The 23,112-nt window shown below is 40.6% G+C and overlaps 1 protein-coding gene across 1 annotated transcript; it reads left to right on the top strand.

Annotated features, from left to right (window-relative positions):
- Nucleotides 1-13,805: 13,805 nt before the first annotated feature.
- Nucleotides 13,806-18,850, top strand: LOC308281980 (ladderlectin-like; the record flags this gene model as incomplete). Its single annotated transcript, XM_080722329.1, has 5 exons — nucleotides 13,806-13,884; nucleotides 13,998-14,092; nucleotides 14,531-14,665; nucleotides 15,613-15,730; nucleotides 18,765-18,850. 5 exons carry the CDS (start codon nucleotides 13,806-13,808, stop codon nucleotides 18,848-18,850), a joined length of 513 nt encoding a protein of 170 aa, XP_080578455.1.
- Nucleotides 18,851-23,112: the final 4,262 nt, after the last annotated feature.

The following is a 23,112-nucleotide window of genomic DNA, read 5'->3' as shown; positions in this document are numbered from 1 at the left end:
CAGAGATAGTGTCAGCAGCAGGCTGTTGACTTCCTTTCCAATGCCACCACGCTTTGTTTCTCTTCCTCAGCAGAGCGCGTGGCTCAGCAAGGCAGCTCAGCAAAACATATTTCTAAAGTGAGTGTGGTCAAAAAACGTTGTCTGCTCCCAACACTGCTTCACTCCACAGAAGGAAACCCCACCAGAGTTACTAATCAAATCAAAAGGTGCATCCCATAGGCTGAGGCTCAATTACAATGACATCAAAGCACCTATAAGTTCCCTATTGGAACATAACTCAGACGGCGCTTAGTCGGCTCAAGCGGACTTTGCAACACTCGACACGGTGACTCACTCGCTCTGCAGCGTCTTAAGTGTCTCAATTCCGCTCAAGACGGTACGCCTCCGTCGTCTCCACTGAAAACAAACCCTCCCTTATGTCTCATCTCAGAAAACAATATAGCATGCAGGTCATATGGCTCTTACAGGTGCTGTTTATGAAGAATAGTTGTTTCTTTTTCCTCAAACATGTTTATCGAGTACTACTTTTTTAACAGACATGATTACAAAATAATGGCCTGCACATTCAAAGTAGAAAAATACAATCAAACCAAGTTTGAAGTGAGCGGTGGTGCGTGTGTGTGTGTGCGTGGCCGTGTGAGTGTAGCAGTTAATTTCACTCGACGCGGTGACTCGCTCGCTCTGAGGTGTCTCACGTGGATCAAGGTCGCCTGGGACGGCACGGCTCCATCATGGTCAATAGAAACCGAGAGCTCCTTTTTTCAGTCGTACTGGTTCTTCAAACAAACTGCAACATATTTATGTACCGTATATACACGCCTTAGAACGGTAGGTCCATGCCTTAATCCTTATCCATAAACTTCCTTGCCTTTTTTTACTATTTTGGAAAACATTTAGATGATATACAGGCTCACAACATGTCGATGTGTTGATGTAGATTGGCTTTTTGAAGTATATAAAAAAAAAAAAGAAAGAAAATAACAAAATAAAAAAAAGGCAGAGAGGTCTAGGGATAAGGGGTAAGGCACAGACGGAAATGTATCTCCATATCTGCATAAACTGACCATTTTTGAAGGGTGAAGCATAAAGGTGGATGCAACACTAAAACACTCCATAAGTATCGTATGCATACAGTAGCTTTTGTAGGATAGGATGTCATTTATTCAAGACATGGAGACGACATCAAACTCATTCTCATCAATGTTTAAATCAATGTTGCCTTGTCTGTGTGGCATTCTGTACAGCTCCGCAGGACATGCTTTAATGCAAGGACATACTGTAGTTTTGACTTCCAAGTTGTGGGCATTTATTTATCAACTCTTTCACACAGCCAACGGAAGGTTTTAGAACATGACTCATCGTTCCATCCTCCTTTATGATGATGGACAGCGCAGTCCTCAGCTGCTTCTTCGTTATTAGGCTCACCAGGTCTCCAGTCCCTGGAGAATTATTTCATTTATTAGGCTACAATATATATATATATATATATATATATATATATATATATATATATATATATATATATATTTTTTTTTTTTAGCTGCGCTAACCGCTCCAATACCATGTGTTTTCCAAAGGATTTCCCATTGAATGATGTAAGTTTGACATAAGCTTTCCAAGGTTTTTTTTCCCCATGGGTTTATAACTACACATGACATGACAGTATGTATATATATAGTGCCAAATGAATTGCTCAATTCACACAGGTGTGATTTTTCACTTAAATCTGGTTTTGTTTCGTTTTGATTCAATTTGGAAAATGTAATGTACATAATTATGTGAAATATAATTTGAACATTAGCAGAATGAAGGTATAGTCTTACGTTGGTGCAGTCAATTGTGTTCCATCTATCCATTTCCACACTCCTTCCTCCTCTCTGTCAGTCAAACCCAGCCAAGCATCCAGGTGTAAACTGTTAACAAAGTCCTGGACAGAAAATCTGCTGGTTACTGAAGTACACACTGTACATAAGATACATAGGTTACAACACACACGCACACGCATGCACGCACGCACGCACGCACGCACATCATACCTGTTTCTCTTTGCTGTTTATGACCATCAAGTCAGATTGTGTGGCTCTACAGTTTTGTCTGCTCTGCTCCCAGGTTGCCACCAATGTAGAGATGTGATAACACACACCACCACCGAATGTAAATCCATGTGGTTCTAACAAGAAAATAATAAAGTTAGCCACTGTTTTGACATTTGCTCAGATTAGTGACAAATAATGAACAACGTGATCTATAAAAACAGTGATGTCTCACTGACCACAGAGCCTCCTCCCCAGCTCATCTCGCTCTGCAGTTATCTGTTCCAGGTCTTTGGCCATGTTGTTTTTCTCTGTAATCAGTGCAGAATCTGTAAAGGAAAATCAACAAACTGATCAGTTTTCCACCTTTGTTTCTGAACTGACCTCCTTGATGAGGTTGTGGAAGCTGCTCTGTGAAGGCCCAGTCACACATGTACTTCATAAGTGTTGTAGCTAATGCATCAGAAGCGTCACTTTGCTTATCGTTATCTTCAGCGACGTGCTGGGCCCCTGATTCAGCCCGGGAAAAAGAGTTGTAGAGGCCCTCATTGCGCGCTATAGAGAGAGATCTCTCTCTATAGCGCTGCTGCTACTCAAAGATTTGCCATTTCAGATCATGACAAGTGACAAGCCAGTGGGCCAATTACATGAGTTATATTTCGTCGTTGTCGGGTGGAAACCTTGTATGTCCAAAACCGTTTGTTTTGTATTTATCATTTAAAAAATGATTTAATCTAGTGAAAACAGCCGATCTACAGGCACACAACGCTTCGTGGTGCGAGACGTTGTGTGCTTGTAGATCTGCTGTTTTCACAACTTTTGTGCGACGGCCTTGTATGATGAAGGAGGGCTTTGCTTTGCGAAAAAATTTACAAATATGAAACTTGGAGATACGAGGTTTACATTTTATTTTTAATTTTTTTCCTAATGGCCGGCCTGGACCGGCCGGGAATGAACCGGCCGTTCGGGAGTTGTCCCGCTTTTCCCAATGGCCAGCACGTCCCTGGTTATCTTGTGTTGTCTTGCAGGGATGTAGCAATGCGGCAAGGAAGCTCAGCTGGCTTTGAAGCCAAATAGGAAGTCATTATCAGCCATGTAACCATGGATGGCAGTGGTAGTGGCTCAGGGGTAGAGTGGCCACCAGTTCGATCACAGGCTCCACCAGAGTTAGTATTAAAGTGTCCTTGAGCATGAAGACACTGAACCCTTAACCCTGCAAGGCCCAGCGTTGCTTTTTGGCAACATTTTTTAAATCATTTTTTAAAAAATGTTATAATTAGTTTTCCTGTTCTTTTTTCAAATTAACATCACCATTAAATCCTAGTGTTTAGTATTACAATGCCATTGGCCACGATATTTGCATATAAATACCCCCCACAGAGACTGACATTCACACTTCCCAGAGAAGTTGAAATTCCAGCGTCTGGACGAACAACATCTCACTTTTTAACTGAAGCTATTCCTCACTAAAACATAAGTAAAATGCCTGTAATAATTTTTTTCGTGATCATTAGAATGTCTAGAACACGTGCATATGTTAATATTGTGAAAAATATCCCCAAGATTTATGATTTATGGCTATAAAACCTTACAAAAACATTATACATTTTTTAACATTACATTTTCCTGTGATTAGGACTCCTACAACACCATATGATTTTTTTTATTTATTTTTTGGCCAGTAGAAATTAATTCGGGCCTTGCAGGGTTAATTACAACTGATGAGCAGTTTGGTGCCTTGCATGCGGTTACCTCTGCCATCGGTGTGTGAAGCGGTACATGTAATACACAATCATTGTAAAGGGCCTTGGGTAAAGGCGCTATTTATTATATTTATACTTATATATGGTCATTTAGTAGGGGTGTAACGATACATTTTAATAGCGATTCGATACATATCACGATACATGGTTGACGATACGATACATGGACGATATTGGTTCATTCATGGCGATACAATACGATTCGATTTCATTATTTAAAATCGATATAGTAACTATTTAGCAAAGAAATTAAATCTGTGTGAAAGGTGTGGATAGTGCAGGTTTTTAAGGGAAACATGTATTATTATGGATATAAATAAGTAAACACAGTGATTATCTGCCAAATACATGGGCATTGTATATTGACAAACCTGCACCTTGACATGAACCCAGAGATTACACACATTTATCAATAGACCAGTGTAGCTATATGGAAAGGAAAAGTAATTAAACCCCTCCTTTTAATTTTTCTTCTTAAAAATGCTAAATACAATGCACAAGTAGGTAGTATCGATACAATCGATTCTTTGCACTGCCGATTCGATACGATACAAAATAAAACGATGCGATTCGATTTTAGCTGTTTTCATTTCGATCTACTTCGATTTTTTTAAGTTAAAAACGATATTTCGATACAGTTACTATATCGTTACACCCCTATCATTTAGCCTACCAGGGCACCGGGTCAGGCACCCGGAGCTAGAGGTAAGCAAACTGAGCGTAACACCTCCTGCCTGCCATGCCTACCTGAACTATTGCTGCACTCGATTTCAATGTTGAAAATTGTGAAATTTGACTTACAGTGAGAGAGTCGGAGACCAATGTTGAGCAGAGCCTGAACGCCACAAAGCAATCCAAAACCCAGAACGACCAGCCTGTAACGTGTTCTGACTGAACACACACACACACACACACACACACACACACACACACACACACACACACACACACACACACACACACACACACACACATAGAGAGAGACATGGAAGGTTAGAAACGTTTAAGAAAAAAAGTTGTTTAGGATTTCTATTTAAGTGTGAGTGACACACTGCAAAATCTTGCTGCAGTACATGTTTTTGTTAGTTTTTTGTTTGATCAGTTGAAAATCAAAAGCTAATGCAACAAGTTATGAAATATACTGTATGTTTATCTACTGGAGATGAGGTGAATATGCATGCCATGGTCTCCCCGGATCAGCATGGAACGTACAGGAAGCATATTGATAGAATATTGATAAACTGTAGGTGTTGCAAGACTGAACAACTGCATGACTATATGGACTAATGGACCAACACAAACTCACGTATTGGTGAATCAGCGATATACTGTAGCCTATATGAATATAGCTCTCTGCCTTCAAGAAAATCCATAGTGAATAACACATACTTACTGTATACTAGGTAATAAATAGGTTTATTATATATAATGTTATGTCAGACAGAACAGAAGAGGAGGAGGGGTGATGGTGGTAGTCGGGTGTGGGACCGTAGAGTACAGAGATACCATCAGCTCACACCAAGAGCATTCATGTACAGTCATGGTTGGACAGCTGATAAAAAAAGTTGTGCAACTTTGTATATTTCTCAATAAGTTTAACTATTGTCATTTCTCAACTTTTAGAAGCGCTCTGTTTGGCCAGAAAAAAAAATGCTCTGATAAGTGCCTTAGTAGTCGGGGGATATCTTAAAAAGTCCTGGAATAAATTCCTTACCAAAACATTTCTTCACCAATGTGTTTGTAAAGGTGTCTAGTAACACATCTCACAAAGACTGAAATTCAGTTTCCCTAGGAACATCTTTGACAGCTAGGGTAATTCTGGGTCTCATTCACTCACTATACACTATACTATAGGGGAAAAAATCACTCCCAAAGAATATGCTTTAAGTGGGATGTGAGGGGTCAACTAGGTGTTTTTAATTATTCTGAATCCATTGCAAGCATTTGTTTTGCACAAAAGAAAACATTCATTGGGCTAAAACAGCCCATAAAATGATGGTTTAATGATGAGTCATCACTTTTCACAGTGGTGGGGGTCCATTTCTAGCCCAAGGAATGTTTTTGGTGCAAAACAAATGCTTGCAATGGATTCAGAATAATTAAAAACACCTAGTTAGACCCCTCACATCCCACTTGAAGCATATTTGTGGGGGGTGATTTTTTCCCCTATAGTATAGTGTATAGTGAGTGAATGAGACCCAGAATTACCCTAGCTGTCAAAGATTTTCCTAGGGAAACTGAATTTCAGTCTTTGTGAGATGTGTTACTAGACACCTTTACAAACACATTGGTGAAGATTTTTTTTGGTAAGGAATTTATTCCAGGATTTGACACTATTTCTAAAGATATCCCCCAACAATAGTATGCAGTTCCTTCGGTAATTTCTCATAATGTAAAAAGGCGGTGTCTATATTCATATTTTAGCCTTTTTGTAGTTGTAGTGTTGTAGCGAAATACTTAAAATAATAATAATCTCTCCTGTACCAATTTGTGTAACTGCATTGAAACCGGGACAGCTAGCATCAGTGTCATTTTAGGTTTAGATTGCGTTGGCTATTAAAAAAATAGCAGATAGCCTATACAAGCTCACAGTGTCACTTTTTGCTGCACTGCGAGCTTGTACATCTGCTATTGAAAAAAATAAAAATATTTTTTTTTATTTTTAAACCTTGAAAGTTTGAGAATTACAGATGTTAAAGGCATTTGTAGAATGGGCCTCAGTTCTTAATAATGTAACGCCATGGTCTCCCTGGTCTCATTTCAACTTGTTTCAACATTATAAGGCCTGCTACTTTATAGTCTCTTACCAGACATCTTCTGTGGATGTTTCCGCTTGGTCTCAACATTCTCGTACTTTACATCATCTTCAGGAGTCTGGTTGTCAAAGTCATCGTAATCATCTTCCTCTTGGATCTCAATGCTTTCAGAATGAAAAGCTACGGCCATTTCCTCTACCTTTTTATGACTTTAATTAATATGGCTAAAGTGTTTGATTATGGTTCAGGTCTTCACAGCACGCTGAAGGAAAGAGAAGTGTGCAGGCGATGACGCTGTACTGCTTCTTATTATTTCCGTGCCTCTATCGATCTTCCTCTTTTATGTGCGTCGTCTTCTTATGCTCTCACATTCAGTGGTGTAAAGTAATTAGTTAATTTACTCAATCCTGTACGTTTAAGAACTTTTTCTTCTTTTTTTCCCCCTTTACTGGAATATTCCCAATTTTCTGTATTTTCTTTTTACTTCTACTCCACTACATCTCAGAGACAAATATTATACTTTTACTTCACTATGATTATTTGAAAACGCCCAGTTACTTTATGGATTTTTATTATTACAGAATACACATATACAAGAAACAATTTCATAATATAAACCAAACAGTATTGCAGCATAAGAGTCCATGTATAAACTGTAGGCCACACTACTGAAGTGCACATGCTAAGAAACAATTTAGTAGTATTAGGTCGGAGAAGCTTATTGTCATTTTCAGCCAGAGTGTGGGAGTCTATAATAATATAAACCAGTAGTTCTCAAAGTGGTTTCTTTAGGGGAGTCTAAATTGGGGCGTCTAATTTGACCCATACTAAATTGACCCATACAAGTCTATAACTCTGACAGTGTTATGGGGAGACGTTGACATTTGAAAGTTTGAGAAACACTGATACTTATGAACTTATGAACTTATGAACCATACAGTATTGTAGTGCACAGGCTTATGCAACGATAAGCATATTTTGTTCCCCGTAAGGGAGGAAACTGTTGCCAACACAATGACAAAAGAGAGAAGTACAGCATGACTCAGATACAGAAGTGGTTCAACTTGAACCTCAACTTCATGTTGAAATGTCTTATCCAGTTGCATCACTTTAGCACTAGTCTCGCGTAGCCAGACAACTATGCCACAATCTCTGAATGCTATATAGAGTCTGGAACAGCAGCTCCCGAACGGCGAGTATCGAAAACGGGCATTAACGTTCAAAAAAATATATTTTAAAATGTCATTTCTGCTAAGCAGCAAGCTAAACATGCTTATATGATTTTTATTTATATAATGATAAATGTGTGTGATGTGAGACGGAAACGGAAGTGACGTGGGGGCTTCACTTCCGCTTCATCTTCGCACTCATCATTTCTTCCCCGGTCTGCCAGACTGTATGCTGGGAGCATTTGACCAAATCGCGGAGGCAACCGTCTGGCCACGCGAGACTACTTTAGCACTATCACCTTTGAGTGCACTAAGGTCAAATGCCAGCATACCAAGGCTGTCAAATAAAATAAAATTTAACTCCACATAAATCATTTTAATTTAAGGTTAAGGATGTTTTTTGCTATCTGGGAAAGCATCAGTGTCATTTTAGAAAATAGGTAGAATAAATGTCAGTGAAATCAACTTAACAATCAATCAAGGTAGAAAAAACAACTGGGTCTGAAAAAAGAAAAGGAAAATGATATACAAATAGGCATGAATAATGTTCAGTGTTCCAGGGGTCCCCAGCCAAATGCGTTAATAAAGCATCAAAAGCCATATTACATTATAAACACATCAGCTGATCTACAAGCTCACAACGCATCACAATGCAACACGTTGTGAGCTTATAGATTTAGATAAAAGATAAAACTAATATAAACATACAATTTAAAAGCCAAAAATAATTTAAAAAAAAATGTAAATAATTCAGATATTTGGTCTGTGACCAAATAAATAAATATTCATTTGTTTTGGCCGTCGTTAAATATGTTTGCAAACCATATTGATTCATATGGTTCTGAACCATACCTCTTCTGGATGCCATGGTGCCATGACACAGTTTCACCACAGTGTGGCAGTAAGTGGTTTAGGATCTTCATTTTCTCAATGCAGTCCACCTCCAAATAGCTGTCTTTCGACTGGCATGGCATCTATCTGAACATATCTGCATGAATGAAAGGCATTTGATTGCCAACCTCTAAAGGCCTTTGAATGAAGATACTCAGATATTTAGACATTTGAATGAGGACTGTGAAAAGTCCCATTTGGGTCACTTTGACTAACTGGGGCGGCCCGAGGCCCACCCGGCAGGACTAATTGCATACACCCAAAAACTGTCTGTCTGTTCTGCCCTAAACATCATGTGATTTACTTGAGCACTGTTGTTGCACACAGACAGACACACAGTGACAAGATGGATGTGTTAAAGTTGTGAACTTCGGCGCATACGCTGGCCTACCGGTCCAGGGACATACCACATAGGCTCAGGGTTGCCTGACAGCGTGTTGCTGGTTCGAGTCCGGCGGCACAGTTGGTCTTCAACCAGCCAATGTCTCCCCCCTTCTCCGCTCCCTCCACTGGCTCCTGGTGGCGGCCTGCAGCTCGAGCTCCTGAACAAGGTGCACTAACATCTCCTGCCCTGCAAACTAAACTAGACTAGTCATGTGAAAAGCATTTAACGTGTCATTATTGCATCGAATAAATCAAAGCATATCAAGCTTGCAGTGCGTGTCTTTTGTCTATTGTTGCATTTGCATGCCTTGGACTCAACAGAGAATACCTGATCACTTTGATGGAAACCACAACTATTTAAACTACCTTGCCAAACCAAACAAATGTGGTGTAACTTGATCTCCTTCTGTCCTCAAGTAACACCCTCCTTGAAAAGACAGTCATCTCTACAACAGCCATATAATGCATGATACGCACCCACTCACCTTTGCAAAAACTAAACATGATGTATTTTCTAATAATTAAGAATGGTGGCATTTCATTTCATTAGTGTCAGTGCTTGTTCATAAAGTGATGTATTTGGTTGTTGTGACCGTCAGGACACAGTTACTATCAAAACCTCCACCAGCTGTCAGTCTGTCAGTCACACGTCACACTTTTGCCCTGCTCATATCTCTGCAACCGTTGCCCCGATCCATGCCAAATTTTGCACACACACAGCTCCTACAAATTTTGCCCTAAAATCACGCAAATCTGTAACACAATTGCTCTACACTCATGTCATCAACATGAATCAGTCCCATTTAACGCCACCTTCAGGCTGATTTTTTAAAACACATTTTTGGACACTACTCCTACAGATTTTGCCCTAAAATCACGCAAATTGCTACACAGTATGTCTACACTCATGTCATCAACATGGATCTGTCCCATATAGCGCCACCATCAGGCCGATTTTTTCAAACATATTTTTCGACACGGCTCCTACAGATTTTGTCCTAAAATCACGCAAATTGGTACACAGTATGTCTACACTCATCTCATCAACATGGATCCGTCCCATATAGCGCCACCATCAGGCCGATTTTTTTCAAACACATTTTTGGACACTGCTCCTACACATTTTGCCCTAAAATCACGCTGCGACCTGACGGTCGCCTATCTCCCGATTAGGGAGTCTTACTGGTATAGTTGACTGTGAAGCCTTGCTCCAAACAGTAACACAGCACCCTGGCCACAATATGCGCTACTGTGGGCTGCATAACTGAAGTGGCGGAAGTGCTGCCGTTAAGGGAAGTTATGTCACGCAGTGCAGGTCTGTTTACATCCCCCAGTGAAACAAACCTAAATAGATTGTAGTTCTTAACTCACTCTTAACTTAACTTAACTCTTAACTTCTTTGTCTGCTTATCTAATTTAAGTCGAGAGTCAAGAAATGACACCCACAAATGTGAAATCACAGACTTCCTCAATGTCCTGCTTTCATACATGTACAGCACTTGACCTTGCCTGAAGAGAGGAGTCAACACCATGGACAGTAACTGAGTGAGGGAGGCATGTGCCTGGACAGATTGTGCACCACATGCAAATATCAGATCTACAAGCTCATAATGTGCCTCAGGAACAGTTCCTTGAAAAATTTCCCAAGAGCTTAATTTGCAGAAACTATGTTTACCTCTGCCAACAGGGTTGCAACATGGTTTTATGGCATGGCAGATGGCCAACATATTCTCACCTCAGAAGGCAGGATGGAAAGGAATGCAGTGTCACAATAGTTTGATGCAAATACGGTTCCTAACTTTGATCAGAAGTGAAGAGGAGGTGTGTTGGTGAGGCTGTGGATCAAGGGTTCCCATGGATTATGATTGTGAAGTGTTATTATAATTTAGTTGTTATTGTTATTGGACACTTTGAAACACTTTCTCTCAGCTGACAAAAATTGGCTTTCCTTATTGTCCAGTTCTGCTCGTCCTCTGCCTTTATGCTCCTTCTCATTAAATGACAATGCCATGTTTTTGCTCTTTTCCTGCACAATCTTTCACTGTGGTCACTCACATACCGTTGATTTTATTTGTTTCATTGTCTGACACACCTCAGACTCCATTAATCCATTGTCTTAAAATATAAAAATACTACTCTTTAAAATATAAAAATACTACTCCCACAAAGGACTGAACAGACGTTTTGACATTTTCAGGGGATCTTGTTGTCTTGCTGTACGGGTACAACATACAATACCACAAACAGGGCCGTAGCGCGTCTAACCAGCGCTCTAAGCGAGTTCTCTCGAATGCGCCCCTCTCCACTCTCGCCCGCGATTTGTGTGGGTTTTGGCGTGATTTTTGCCCATTTTGGGTCAGGTTGGGTGGCTCATTAACTGTTCAACAACATGATGCAAAAATGTCAAGCCAGCCAGCCTGCTGGAAACCAGATCACTTACCCAACCGTCGATGCTTCAGGGCAGGCAATTCACATACTAATAAACAACAAAATAAATCCGTTGCGATTCCAGGGCACTGGTAGGCCTAATTATTAGTAACTTTACTTAACAAAACAGTGACGCTTCACTTCGAGCTCCCAGCCCTGTGCTGAGCGGCGCCCTCTTTGATGAAGAGTGCGGGGGCGGGATAGTACCAATCTCATTCATCTCGCCCTGCTGCAGCCGAGCCGACTCGAGTGAGTGCACAGGCAGGCTGCAGAGTGCAGACACTGACAGAGTTGAGAGCTCTGCCTCTGACGCTCGAGTTTTTATGATTGATAAAAAAAATTGGACCCACATAATAAGCAACTGGGTCGTCTTGGTGAGATAATACCAATAGAGGGGGCGCCGAAATGTTTCTTTTTTGGCCCTGACCACAAATCTCCTGCAGCACATTGATGAGTATGTCATCCCGACACTTTGAGTCACCAAAAGTATTCAAACACATGTTTTAAGATTCAATTGTGAATATTTAGAATATGTATTTACATTAGAATGAAAAAGGTATCTGCATGTACGTACTGTATATGTACAGTATGTCTGTAAACAAAACATCTCGAGAATCATTCAACCGACTGAAAGTGTTGCGTCGACCCGAGGGAGTGCAGTGCCCGGTGTCCAGAACCGCCAGAAAAGGCTCTGGCCGTAGACGAATGCCTACCTTTCATCTTGTTTTGAGCCATTCACCTGTTTAGCATACTGATACTGACAAATCAAATGGAATGCACTCACCTCTGTTGGCATGAAAACACCCACGAAAACACAGAGGAAATAACTCTAGGGCTGTATTTTGATTGTCCAGTACCAGCTCTTGTGCCTTAACTTAAGGTGTCAGATGTCAATGTGCCAGGCCTTAGCAGAGTGTGGATTAGATTTATTGGGAAAACTTAACTCTTAACTTGAGAAGATAGGAGCCACGGCTAAATATATATCTATTAATTTGAGAGTCCCTCACATGAAAAGGTTTGATACCACTGGTGTAAAAAACACATTCTAAGGGTCGTGTTGGTTAGCCACACAGTGAGCCTGGAGAAGTGTCCTCCTTTTTGAGGTCCTGCTGCTGGTGGCCACCCTATTTTTGAAGCGGTGAAAGCCGCTTCCAAGGTGTGGCTTTGTCTGTCCCATGTCTGTCCCGTACATGTCCCGTGCATGCAGAATTGAGGATTGGTCAAGCTTCACATGACAATTTGGCCCTCCAGACAAAATCATTCATTCATTCATTCATTCATTCAGAATTCAGAATTCATAAAAATATAGAACTAAAGCACATAGAAAGAATAGATCTAGAACAGCTGCACAGGATGGCCAGGTGCTCCAGTGTTGAGTCAGAGATCAAACTCCGCCATCTACGATGGCTGGGACATGCGAATGGACCTAGATCCATACCCAACGGTTGCACTGAGTAAAAGGTCGACCCAAAACCACCTGGCGGTCGAAACGTGACAGCTGAGCAAGGAGATGAACCTTACCGGTCCCGATGGAGGCAGACCGTCGAAGCCTTATGTCCCACTTGGGATGAAGAGGATTAAGTAAGCTTGGAGCGGAGGAGGGTCGGTGCTCCAATTAAGGAGCAGAGGAAAATCATCGCTCCACCGCCGCTCAGACCCATTTTAAATCTCGCTCGCTCACGCTCAAGGCAAAAAGCTGCCGCGCCGCTCGGGCTCTGCACCGCTCGTATGCCCTGTCCACCATCATTCCACAGCCTAGGGTCCACAATCATTATCAGACCTCCAGCTTATAAATGATCTCACCTCTGATTAAAGTTAGGAGCCATTGCATGAGAGTAGTTAACGCTGCACTGCATTCCTTTAAATCCTGGCTCGCCCTTTGTCATTATCTAATCACTCGAACTATGCAAGGTCTAAGACTTCCTCATCACGATAGAAGATTTCTCTTTAAGATATCACCGTCGTGGAAGGAAACCACCTCTGTCAAAGCTACCATACCTAAAAGAAGCTTAGTTTAAAATAGATTCATTTAAAAATAGTTTTGGTTTGGAAAGGTAGAACATGGTGGAACTTGATGTTGACACCTCTTTTGGCAGACATAGCCTAACTGACAAAGAACTCAAGGCATAAACTACTTCCTCCTCATTCTGCATTCTTGCATGCATTCTGATCTGTTTGGTGTCACCCACATAAAGTGTATATAAGAGCTGTTGTTTCTGTCATCCAACACATCAACACATCATTCTACTGAAGGTTTGAGATTTCTCCTCTCCTCTCCTCTCCTCTCCTCTCCTCTCCTCTCCTCTCCTCTGACTTTCAGAGGTACCGTATGTCTAATATGTCTGTTTCTTTCTACTGAAGGATCATCTTCAATCAATCACCATGGCGACCACCATGAGGATGCTGAGTGTGACTCTACTTCTCTGTGCTGGGATGGCTCTGACTGCTGCAGCTCCTGCAGGTGTGTGAGGTGAACATGTGCGTGCATGTGTGTTACAGATTCCTAATTAAACCCAATTTGTTTTTGGTTGTTTAAAAGGAAGTCCTGACTTATGGTGTCTGCTGTATTTTCAGTAGTCGCCAAGTGTCAGTGTCCAAAAGGATGGGATGAATTGTTCGGTAACTGCTACAAATTTGAAGTGGCCAAGATGACTTGGGCTGACGCAGAGGTAATTAGTCTAGAGAACACATGAAATAGGCAACTCTTTCTTTCTTTCTTTCTTTCTTTCTTTCTTGCTTTCTTGCTTTCTTGCTTTCTTGCTTTCTTTCTTGCTTTCATGGACGACTTCATCGACCTATCATCATATAATTAGTCCTGACTAATGTTCATGATAAATTAGCACAATTTATTTCTACTCGGCCTGTGTCTCATACAGTATAGGAGTGCTGTGGGCAGTTCCATCTGCCAGTGACATCATATGGGGAATCCCAGCTAATAGAAACTGTAGTATTTCTATTACTAAAAAGCAGACAGATGACACAGACCGAGTAGTGCTGTTTTATCGTGAACATTAGTGAGGACCAATTATATGAAAATAGGATGAGAAGTTGTCCTTTAAGTAATTGAATAATATCATTTCTTGTCCTCTGTTTATATTTTTCTGCAGAAAAAGTGCTTGTCTCAGGATGGAAACCTGGCATCCATACAGAGCAAAGAGGAACACACCATTCTTCAGGCTCTGATAAGTTACAAAACTGGTGCAAAGACCTGGACCTGGGTGGGCGGCCACGATGGCCCACAGGTACATTTACACATTAACAGATGGAACTCAAATCTGTGTCACCTTAAGGGGGTTCCACACTATGCGCGGTCACCGCCTCCTAGCAATTCATTTTCAATGGGAGGCGGGCGGCTATTTTGGCCGTGCAGCGAAGTTTTGGGGCGGCGAGGCGAGCGAGCGCGGTCCCGTGAAATCCCCCGCGAGCGTGCTCGTTTGTGCATGCGTACGCCGGCGGTGAGAGATGGATTGTGTTCATCTTTGTGAAATACCGCGTGGCGTTTACTCACTGAGCGAGTGTGTTTGTGTCTCACCGTGGCGTGGCCACCGCTGATCCTAGCGGCAGCCCCGACGGAAACCGCCTGTAGTGTGGGCACCTTACACTTGAACCACTTTAACCATTATTTTATGCTTTAGATATTGAAAAATAGCAGATATACAAGCTCACAGCATGGCATCAACTGCCGCACTGCCAGCTTGTAGATCTGCTATTCTTTGAAAAATCTTGAAAATATTTGGCTATATTTGAATATATACTTTTCTGTTTTTCAAAGCAAACTTGGGGGAGTCCCTGGAACAGCTTATTTTGAGATGGGGGTCCGCAGCCAAATACATGTAATTTTGGGGGTCCTTGACATGACAACGTTTGAGAAGCACTGATTTAGAAGAAGGATTTAGAAGACATTTATAGAATCGTTTTTCAAAAATAGCACATCTACAAGCTGGCATAGTCAAAGCATGAAATGGGGTTTTAAAAATGTTTTGGGAAACACATTTTTACTGACAAGCATTAGTCACCCCTACACCCTTGTCTAGACAGAAAAGGGCGTCGGGGCAAAATGTAATGAACGAACAAATGAATGAATGAATGAATGAATGAATGAATGAATGAAACTATAAATAAGCTTTGTGAGTTGTTAATTGGAAACATGCTCTATTGTAATAAACCATGATGTGATACTGTCCTCTAGGAAGGTGTTTGGCTGTGGAGCGACGGGACCCCAATGACCTTCACTCAGTGGGCCAAGGGACAACCTGACGACTACAAAGGAAAACAGGACTGCATGAACATGAACTGGAGAGGTTCTGGTAAGTCACAACCCAAACACAAAACTGTGATGACCTGGAAAAGGTTTTTTTTTTTTTTTTTTTGCCCAGGGAGTGTTTTTCTTTTTTTCTTTTTTTTTTTAAACAAATGCTTGCAATGGATTCAGAATCATGAATGTTCAGCAGCTGAATAACTGTATCGTAAGGATTTTCTTTTGTGTATATATCTTTTTATATATATTTTTTTCCTGTTTTTCCCTGACTAGTTGTGAGCTTGTAGATCTGCTACTTTTGGCTTATGTTCTGCCGTGATCAGTAGCGTCTGGTGATTTTTGGTGCTAGCCACACCATAAAATAATTAATACACTCAAGCAAACATGCACCAAGTCTAAGGTATCATCACTCTATGACCTCCAATTAATTTTATTTTTGCAATCTGATACATAAATAAGTACCTGAGACGAATAACTGTATAAGTCCATATTTGAATTTTTTTGAATATATATTTTTGGATTTACCAGACTGTAAACCACAAACTAGTCATTTTTAATCTGTTAAATTGTTAATGCAATCCCCCCTCATTTTGTTTAATTGTCGGTTTTAATGTTATCTGCTCCCTTTGTTTGCTGAATATTGCTTGTACGGACTTAGACTGTTGTTCCACAAACTGCTGGACATATACTGTTTTTCCACTTTCCATAAGTATTATGTCTTATAAATCCTAATGTATATGAGTTAAATTAAAAAAAAAATCTAATTAAACAAAATGAGAGGGGAGTACATTAAGACTTTAAGAGATTAAAAACTTCTAGTTTGTTGTTTATAGTCTGGTAAATAAAAAAAATATATTTATATCTTTATCCAAAATGTTAAAATACAGACTTAGACTGTTATTCGTCTCAGGTACTCATGACAGTCATTGGAAACGCCTAGCCTAATCTGTTACAAGTAGAAGTCCTGTATTCAACATTTACTTCAGTAAAATAACAAGTATTGATATCAAATGTATTGTTTTGGTATGAAAGCCAGCATTCTTAATCCTGTATCATACAAATAGTTAGGGAAAATTAGCAGAATACCTGTCAAATCTGGGAATAAATTCCTTACCAAACAATTTCTTCACCAATGTGTTCATAAAGGTGTCTAGTAACATATCTAACAAAGATTGAAATTCACCATCCCTAGCAAAATGTTTGACAGCTAGGGTAATTCTGGGTCTCATTCACTTACTATACACTGTACTATAAGGGAGAAAATCACAAATAAGGGAGAAAATCACTCCCAAAAATATGCTTTAAGTGGGATGTGAGGGGTCTAACTAGGTGTTTTTAATTATTCTGAATCCATTGCAAGCATTTGTTTTGCACAAAAAACATTCCTTGGGCCAAAAATGGACCCCATACACCTTGTGAAAAGTGATGACTCATCACTAAACCATTGTTTTTTTGCGTCTGATTTTGGCCTAATGAATGTTTTTCGTGCAAAACAAATGCTTGCAATGGATTCAGAATAATTAAAAACACCTAGTTAGACCCTTAACATGATACTTAAAGCATATTTTTGGGAGTGATTTTTTTCCCCTTACAGTGTATAGTAAGTGAATGAGACCCAGAATTACCCTAGCTGTCAAATATTTTGCTAGGGATGTTGAATGTCAATCATTGTTAGATATGTTACTAGACACCTTTACGAACACATTGGTGAAGAAATTGTTTGGTAAGGAATTTATTCCCTTGGTTTCATTCAAATTACCTGACTAAAACCAAACCGCGTGACAATAGAACTCACAGAGTTGTGTTGTTTTTCATGGCTCAATAAGTTTGGTTTATACTTCGACGTGCGACAGTATTGCGTGTCGAACATTGCCGATCTGCAAGCCCAGTTGTGTGCTTGTTAAATCACACATGTATTATTTATTGATCTCACAAAAGATAACGTATGCTACAATGCACAAGCAGAACGCTTATAGTTGTTTTTCTTTTTCCTCCATCCTTTCCTCCTCCTTTTTGTCCATTTAAATTCTTGGAGAAACAACTCTCTCCCTCCCTCGATTGCTCTCTCTCTCTCTCTCTCTCTCTCTCTCTCTCTCTCTCTCTCAAAAAAAAATATATATATATAAGTATAACCATGACCACGCTATTGCAACAGCCTATTATATAGTGAACAAATCATTCAAGTACATGCAGTAAAACAAAACAAAACAAAAATGTTTCCATATATGTGACCAAGGCTGGAAAATAGGTCCTTCTGTCTGCATTGGACTTTGTTCAGCTTTTTGCAGATAATGAAAGTATAGACTATAAGATTTCAAATGAAGTGTCATTCATTGAAATCTGAATATATTTGAAGAACATATGCTTATTTGAATGTAGCTCAAACCAAGAATCTGAGTAAAGGACTCTCAATATAAAGTTTGTCACACTACTGGCAGTCAGGTAAAGGGTGTGAACAATGGATTGTTAACTCCACCCCTCACCAGCCCTAACCTATTGGTGGTGATCTGCAGCTGAAACCTGAGAACAACAACCACATATTAGCCAAAAGAAACTGCAGATGTAAATGTTGGCTTTGACATGTATTTCTAGATGAGGAAGGTGCTACTCCTTGCAGATGTATGGGAAATGAATGTTTCTACCACTTTTTGTGGTCACATGTTCAGATACTGGATTCTGATTGGCTTAAAACAGTGGTAAATCAGTCAACATCCTTGAGTTGGCTCATGGACCCCGCCCACTGTTGTGTTGCAGTTGATTGTAACTAAATAACCTTGCAAGTTACGACTGTGTTTTCTTTCATATGTATGGTAGAAGTGGTAGAAAAGCAATTTACCATTCGAGGGTCGTGGGTTGTTGCCACTTGGCTTCTCCTCTTGCCACAACCCTGAAACAGTGGTAAATCAGCCAACAACCCACTCCCTATCATGGTAAATGGCTTACATATTTGGCTATGACATCCAGCTCAAGTTCCATTGTTGCATGCTTGTGAGAGTTCAGCAGAGTACGAGGATTTCGTCTTGCTTTAAGTAACAACAACTCAATACAAGAATTAACATAAGGCTCGTTGTCTTTCTTTTCAGATGGAAAATACAACTGGGATGACCTTCAATGCAGTTGGAAGCTTCCCTCCATCTGCAAAAAGCCAGTGCCTGGAGCCAAGCCATAACATGGATATTACACACATGCACACACAATTACACACTATTTACACCATATTACTTGACACACACATCACTTGACATTGTCTGTGTGTGTCTTATTTTGTGTGTGTGGGTGATACAGGATAGTTGGGCACTAGGGTCTAGGGACATCTGGGCAATGTAAAAAAGGTAAACAATTCTAAGTAAAGCTAAGTAAAAGTACACACTACATCATTATCAGACTTCAATTGTTCCTTCAACAACTTCTTTGTGCCTTAAAAAAGGTTCTGTAGCAATTTATACAGCGATTGCAGCAATATCAGACCTTAATCGTCAAATATGTAAGCATGCTCTAATCTTTCATCATCTCTAATGTATACTTTACTAAAGATAGTGTATTTTTTTTACATGTTGGACAAAATAACCCATTTTACATTGAGGTGGCCAGCTGTCCCTGTCCACCTATACTGTTCTCTGTGTGTTATCCTATATCTACAGTATCTATGCTATCCACTATACTCAACTGAGAAAGACCTTAAAGTAAGGAAGGCACTCGCGTGGAGGGCCCTGAACGGCATGAACAGTGTATGGAACTCTAACCTCCCCCGCCAAATCAAACTTAGCTTCTTCTTTGCAACGGTGGAGTCTGTTCTCCTCTATGGCAGTGAATGCTGGACCCTGAAGCCAACCCTGCAGAAGTCTCTAGACGGGTGCTACACTAGAATGTTGCGTGCAGTACTCAACATCAACAGGAGTGCACATGTTACCAACAGGAGCCTGTATGAGGGAATACCAAAGGTAAGCGAGAAAATTGCCACCAGAAGAATGAGACTAGCAGGACACTGCCAAAGACACCAGGAGCTTCCAGCCAGCAAATTGGTACTGTGGGAGCCAACACATGGGCACCGGTCGCGAGGACGTCCCACAAAAACATACGTGGACGTACTCAAGGAAGCCGTAGGGACACAGAACACCAAGGAGCTGGCCAGATGTATGGAGAACCGAGATGACTGGAAACAACGATGGAGGGCTCGTCTGAGGACGACCTAGATAGATATACTGCTTTGCTATCGCTGTAACGCTACTGAAAGAATGAAGAGACAAGTGACGAGTTAACAGGAGATGGACACTGACGCTCATTAGCAACACAGTCTCACTCAACCCCAGTCACATTTGTAGGTATGGGCAAAACTCCTCTAAAAGCCATGGGTTGCATTAACAATGACATTGTCAGTGACATCAGGGCATCGTCTGAAATCACATACTAAGTTGTTATTTAAGCCACATTACATCTTAGCCTGTCCAAAAGTTTGGTAGCTATTCAATTGTATGTGAGTTACAAACTAAATTCGGGCAATTGTGTGCATGGACACTTAAAGTGGACACTGTGGGTTCATCCCACAGTGAAATGTGGCCGATAGCTGCCTTGCTGCTATTCAAAACAACAATGTTGGACATCCTTATTGTGGGGAAGAAGGCTTTATTCGCGGTAAATAGATATTCCAGCTTCCTAACCATATTCAGAAATCAGAAGGGACACTAGTATGCTAGTGCTGTTAGATATCAAGGTTTAACAACTTTTATTTGAAAGTGAACTAACTATCCCTTAAATAAAGCAGGGACAGAACAGGCTGGCTGAGATGTGCAGCGAGGCCATGTAGTAACTCTGCTTTGCCAGCAGATGGGGTGCTTTCCCAACCTCCATAGTATGTCTGAAGTGAATTCCTACTGCTTTAGTACAGTGGTTCTCAACATGTGGGTCAGGACCCCTACGGGGTCCACAAATTAGTTTAGGGGGTCCCCAGATGAAAAATGACAAATCCAACATTGGCCAAATTGTGAAATATATACAGGCAGAAATTGTGGAAATATTTTCTATGTTGACAATAGAACCGTGTTCAACCGTGCCTCAACTCTTAGTGCTTGTCAGGTTGGGGGGGTCCCCACTTCAAATATGATTATTTTTGGGTGGCGGCCTGTAAAAGGTTGAGAACCACTGCTTTAGATACTGAACAGTAGGCTGAGGTTGAAGTTAGTATGTGGTTTTGGACATGACCTGCAGGTCTGTGTTGCTCATGAGAGGAACATGGAAGGAACAGATGGTTTGATTTAAGCTGCTCATAACTTGCTTCAATCTATTTTCTTTTCCTTTTTCTTGCATCAATAGAAATGAATAAAAAAACATCAAAACAAATAAATCATCATTGAAACAATTCAGTGTCTCCGTCATTCTGAGCACATTATTCGTACACATTGTTGTATTGTATCCTGGTGATGGTCTTCAACCTTTTAGAGTTTATTTTAATAATTTCAAGTACCCCTAGTTTGGTGTGCATTATTGGGCCACAGATCCCCATGACTCTATGGGTCCATTTGGTTCAATTTGTACACTCTCAGTTACAGGCCCATAAGGGTCCATTTGGTTTCTAAGTTAACCTTACTATCAATGCCTGGGGAACCCTGGTAAATGTGTCTCTGTTAAAATACATTGAAAACATAAAAACAGACTTTCAGAATCAGAAACTTTATTGCCACACCACAGGTTTACAGGAGGTGTGTTTTTGGGGTGATATGATAATGGTTTAACTTATTATTCTTGCTAACACTACTGCTCTCAGTCAATGCCAACTCTAATGTGTCTAAAATGCTACAGACTATGATTGCTACAACAATCGCAATGCTGCTACTTTAGTTATCATTTAAAGGTATATTTCACTTTCAAAAGAACAGTTTTTAATTTGCTTCATTCAATATCTAGATATTTGATGTAAATGTTATCAGTCCTCCTCCTCCCCCATGCACACCCAGTGTAACTTCAAACTCCATTTTTACCATGATAGATTCATTAAAAACACCCATTATTTTTTTCTAGTGACTCATACTACCCTCCTAGTATGTTGGCATGCCGTGTTGTATTAGTGGCCAAGGCCACAAAGTGGCAAATGGCCACTTATTGATATTGGACTTCAGCACTATTATTCCGCCACTTTTTCTCTAGCGGCTAGACCGTGCAGTCGCTTTTTACGAAACTCGGCAGTATGGCAGAGGATTATGCCAAGCGGCTAAAACGCGAAGCTCGCAACAATCGGCCAAAGGGTGGCGCTGTAGGAAGCCTTTGAAAAATGCCAACTTTGAACTGGTGTAGCTCATGCCCTGTTTCAGGTACAGCAATGCAACCTGTATACACTTATGCGTCTCCTCATGCCGAACAACCTTTACACTCTGACTTTTGACCTCTGACCTTTACCTCTCCCACAATTTTGAATTATATGAAAAACAGTCAAAATCTATCTCCTCCTGGGATTTTCGCATAACGTGCGCGAAACTTTTTTTACATGAACTTTGGACCAATACGGTCATCACACAGCGGCCGGATTTTCTTTAAAGCGAAACATTATTTTTTAATAATTCACTGTATAATGCAGTTTTATGCAAATTATTCTTCTGCCTCTAAATCATACATGCAAAGTGACACGTTCATGGCATTTGGCAAATATGTAGAGGGTTAGTCCAAATATCACTGAAAGCAATCTTACTCCAATTGACCAAAGGGGGGGCGCTATACGAAGCGTTTGAAATCTCAAACTTTAAAGGGGCATAAGTCATGCCTCGTTTCGTTTGAAGACGTGCAACTTGCTTACACGCGTGCCTTGACTCAAGCGGAAGACATCTGTGTCTTTGTTAAGTAAGCTCCGCCCTTAGATTTTCCGCCATTTTGAGCAGTTCGTAAAACGCTTAAACCCGCTTTTATTCCGGATTTTTCGCATCACGTGTACGTAACTTTTTTTACATGAACTTTGGACCAATATCTAAAGATCTGTCAGATCGGATTTTTTAAAAATTGAAACATGCTTTTTTAATAATTCAATGCATATTGCGGTTTTATGCAAATTATTCTTCTGCCTCTAAAACATACGTGCAAAGTCACATTTTCATGATGAAATACTGTAGAGGGTAAGTCCAAATATCACTGAAGCCAAAAAGAATCATATTTGAACTGGGGACCCCCCACCCTGACGTGAGTAGGGGTTTCCCATGATCTGGGCCTTAGGCTAGATGCAGAATAGAGCTGGGACGTTCGCGAACGAACCGAATCTTTTGAACGGCTCTTTGAAGTGAACGATGGGATCCGGTTCGCGCAGTAGAGAGCCGTTCATTTGGGGGGGAGACCCCCTCCCCCCAATTCAACATCTCCTTGCTACTCCACTGAGTACTGACTGAGTACAGTGAGTGAGTGAGAGAGAGAGAACAAGTGGAGGAACGAGTTCATTGTTGCCTGCTTGTTTTT

Source organism: Nannobrachium achirus, assembly GCF_963921795.1.
Source record: "Nannobrachium achirus genome assembly, chromosome: 3".
NCBI classification, from domain to species: domain Eukaryota; kingdom Metazoa; phylum Chordata; class Actinopteri; order Myctophiformes; family Myctophidae; genus Nannobrachium; species Nannobrachium achirus.
This window is presented reverse-complemented; position numbering and strand designations above follow the sequence as displayed.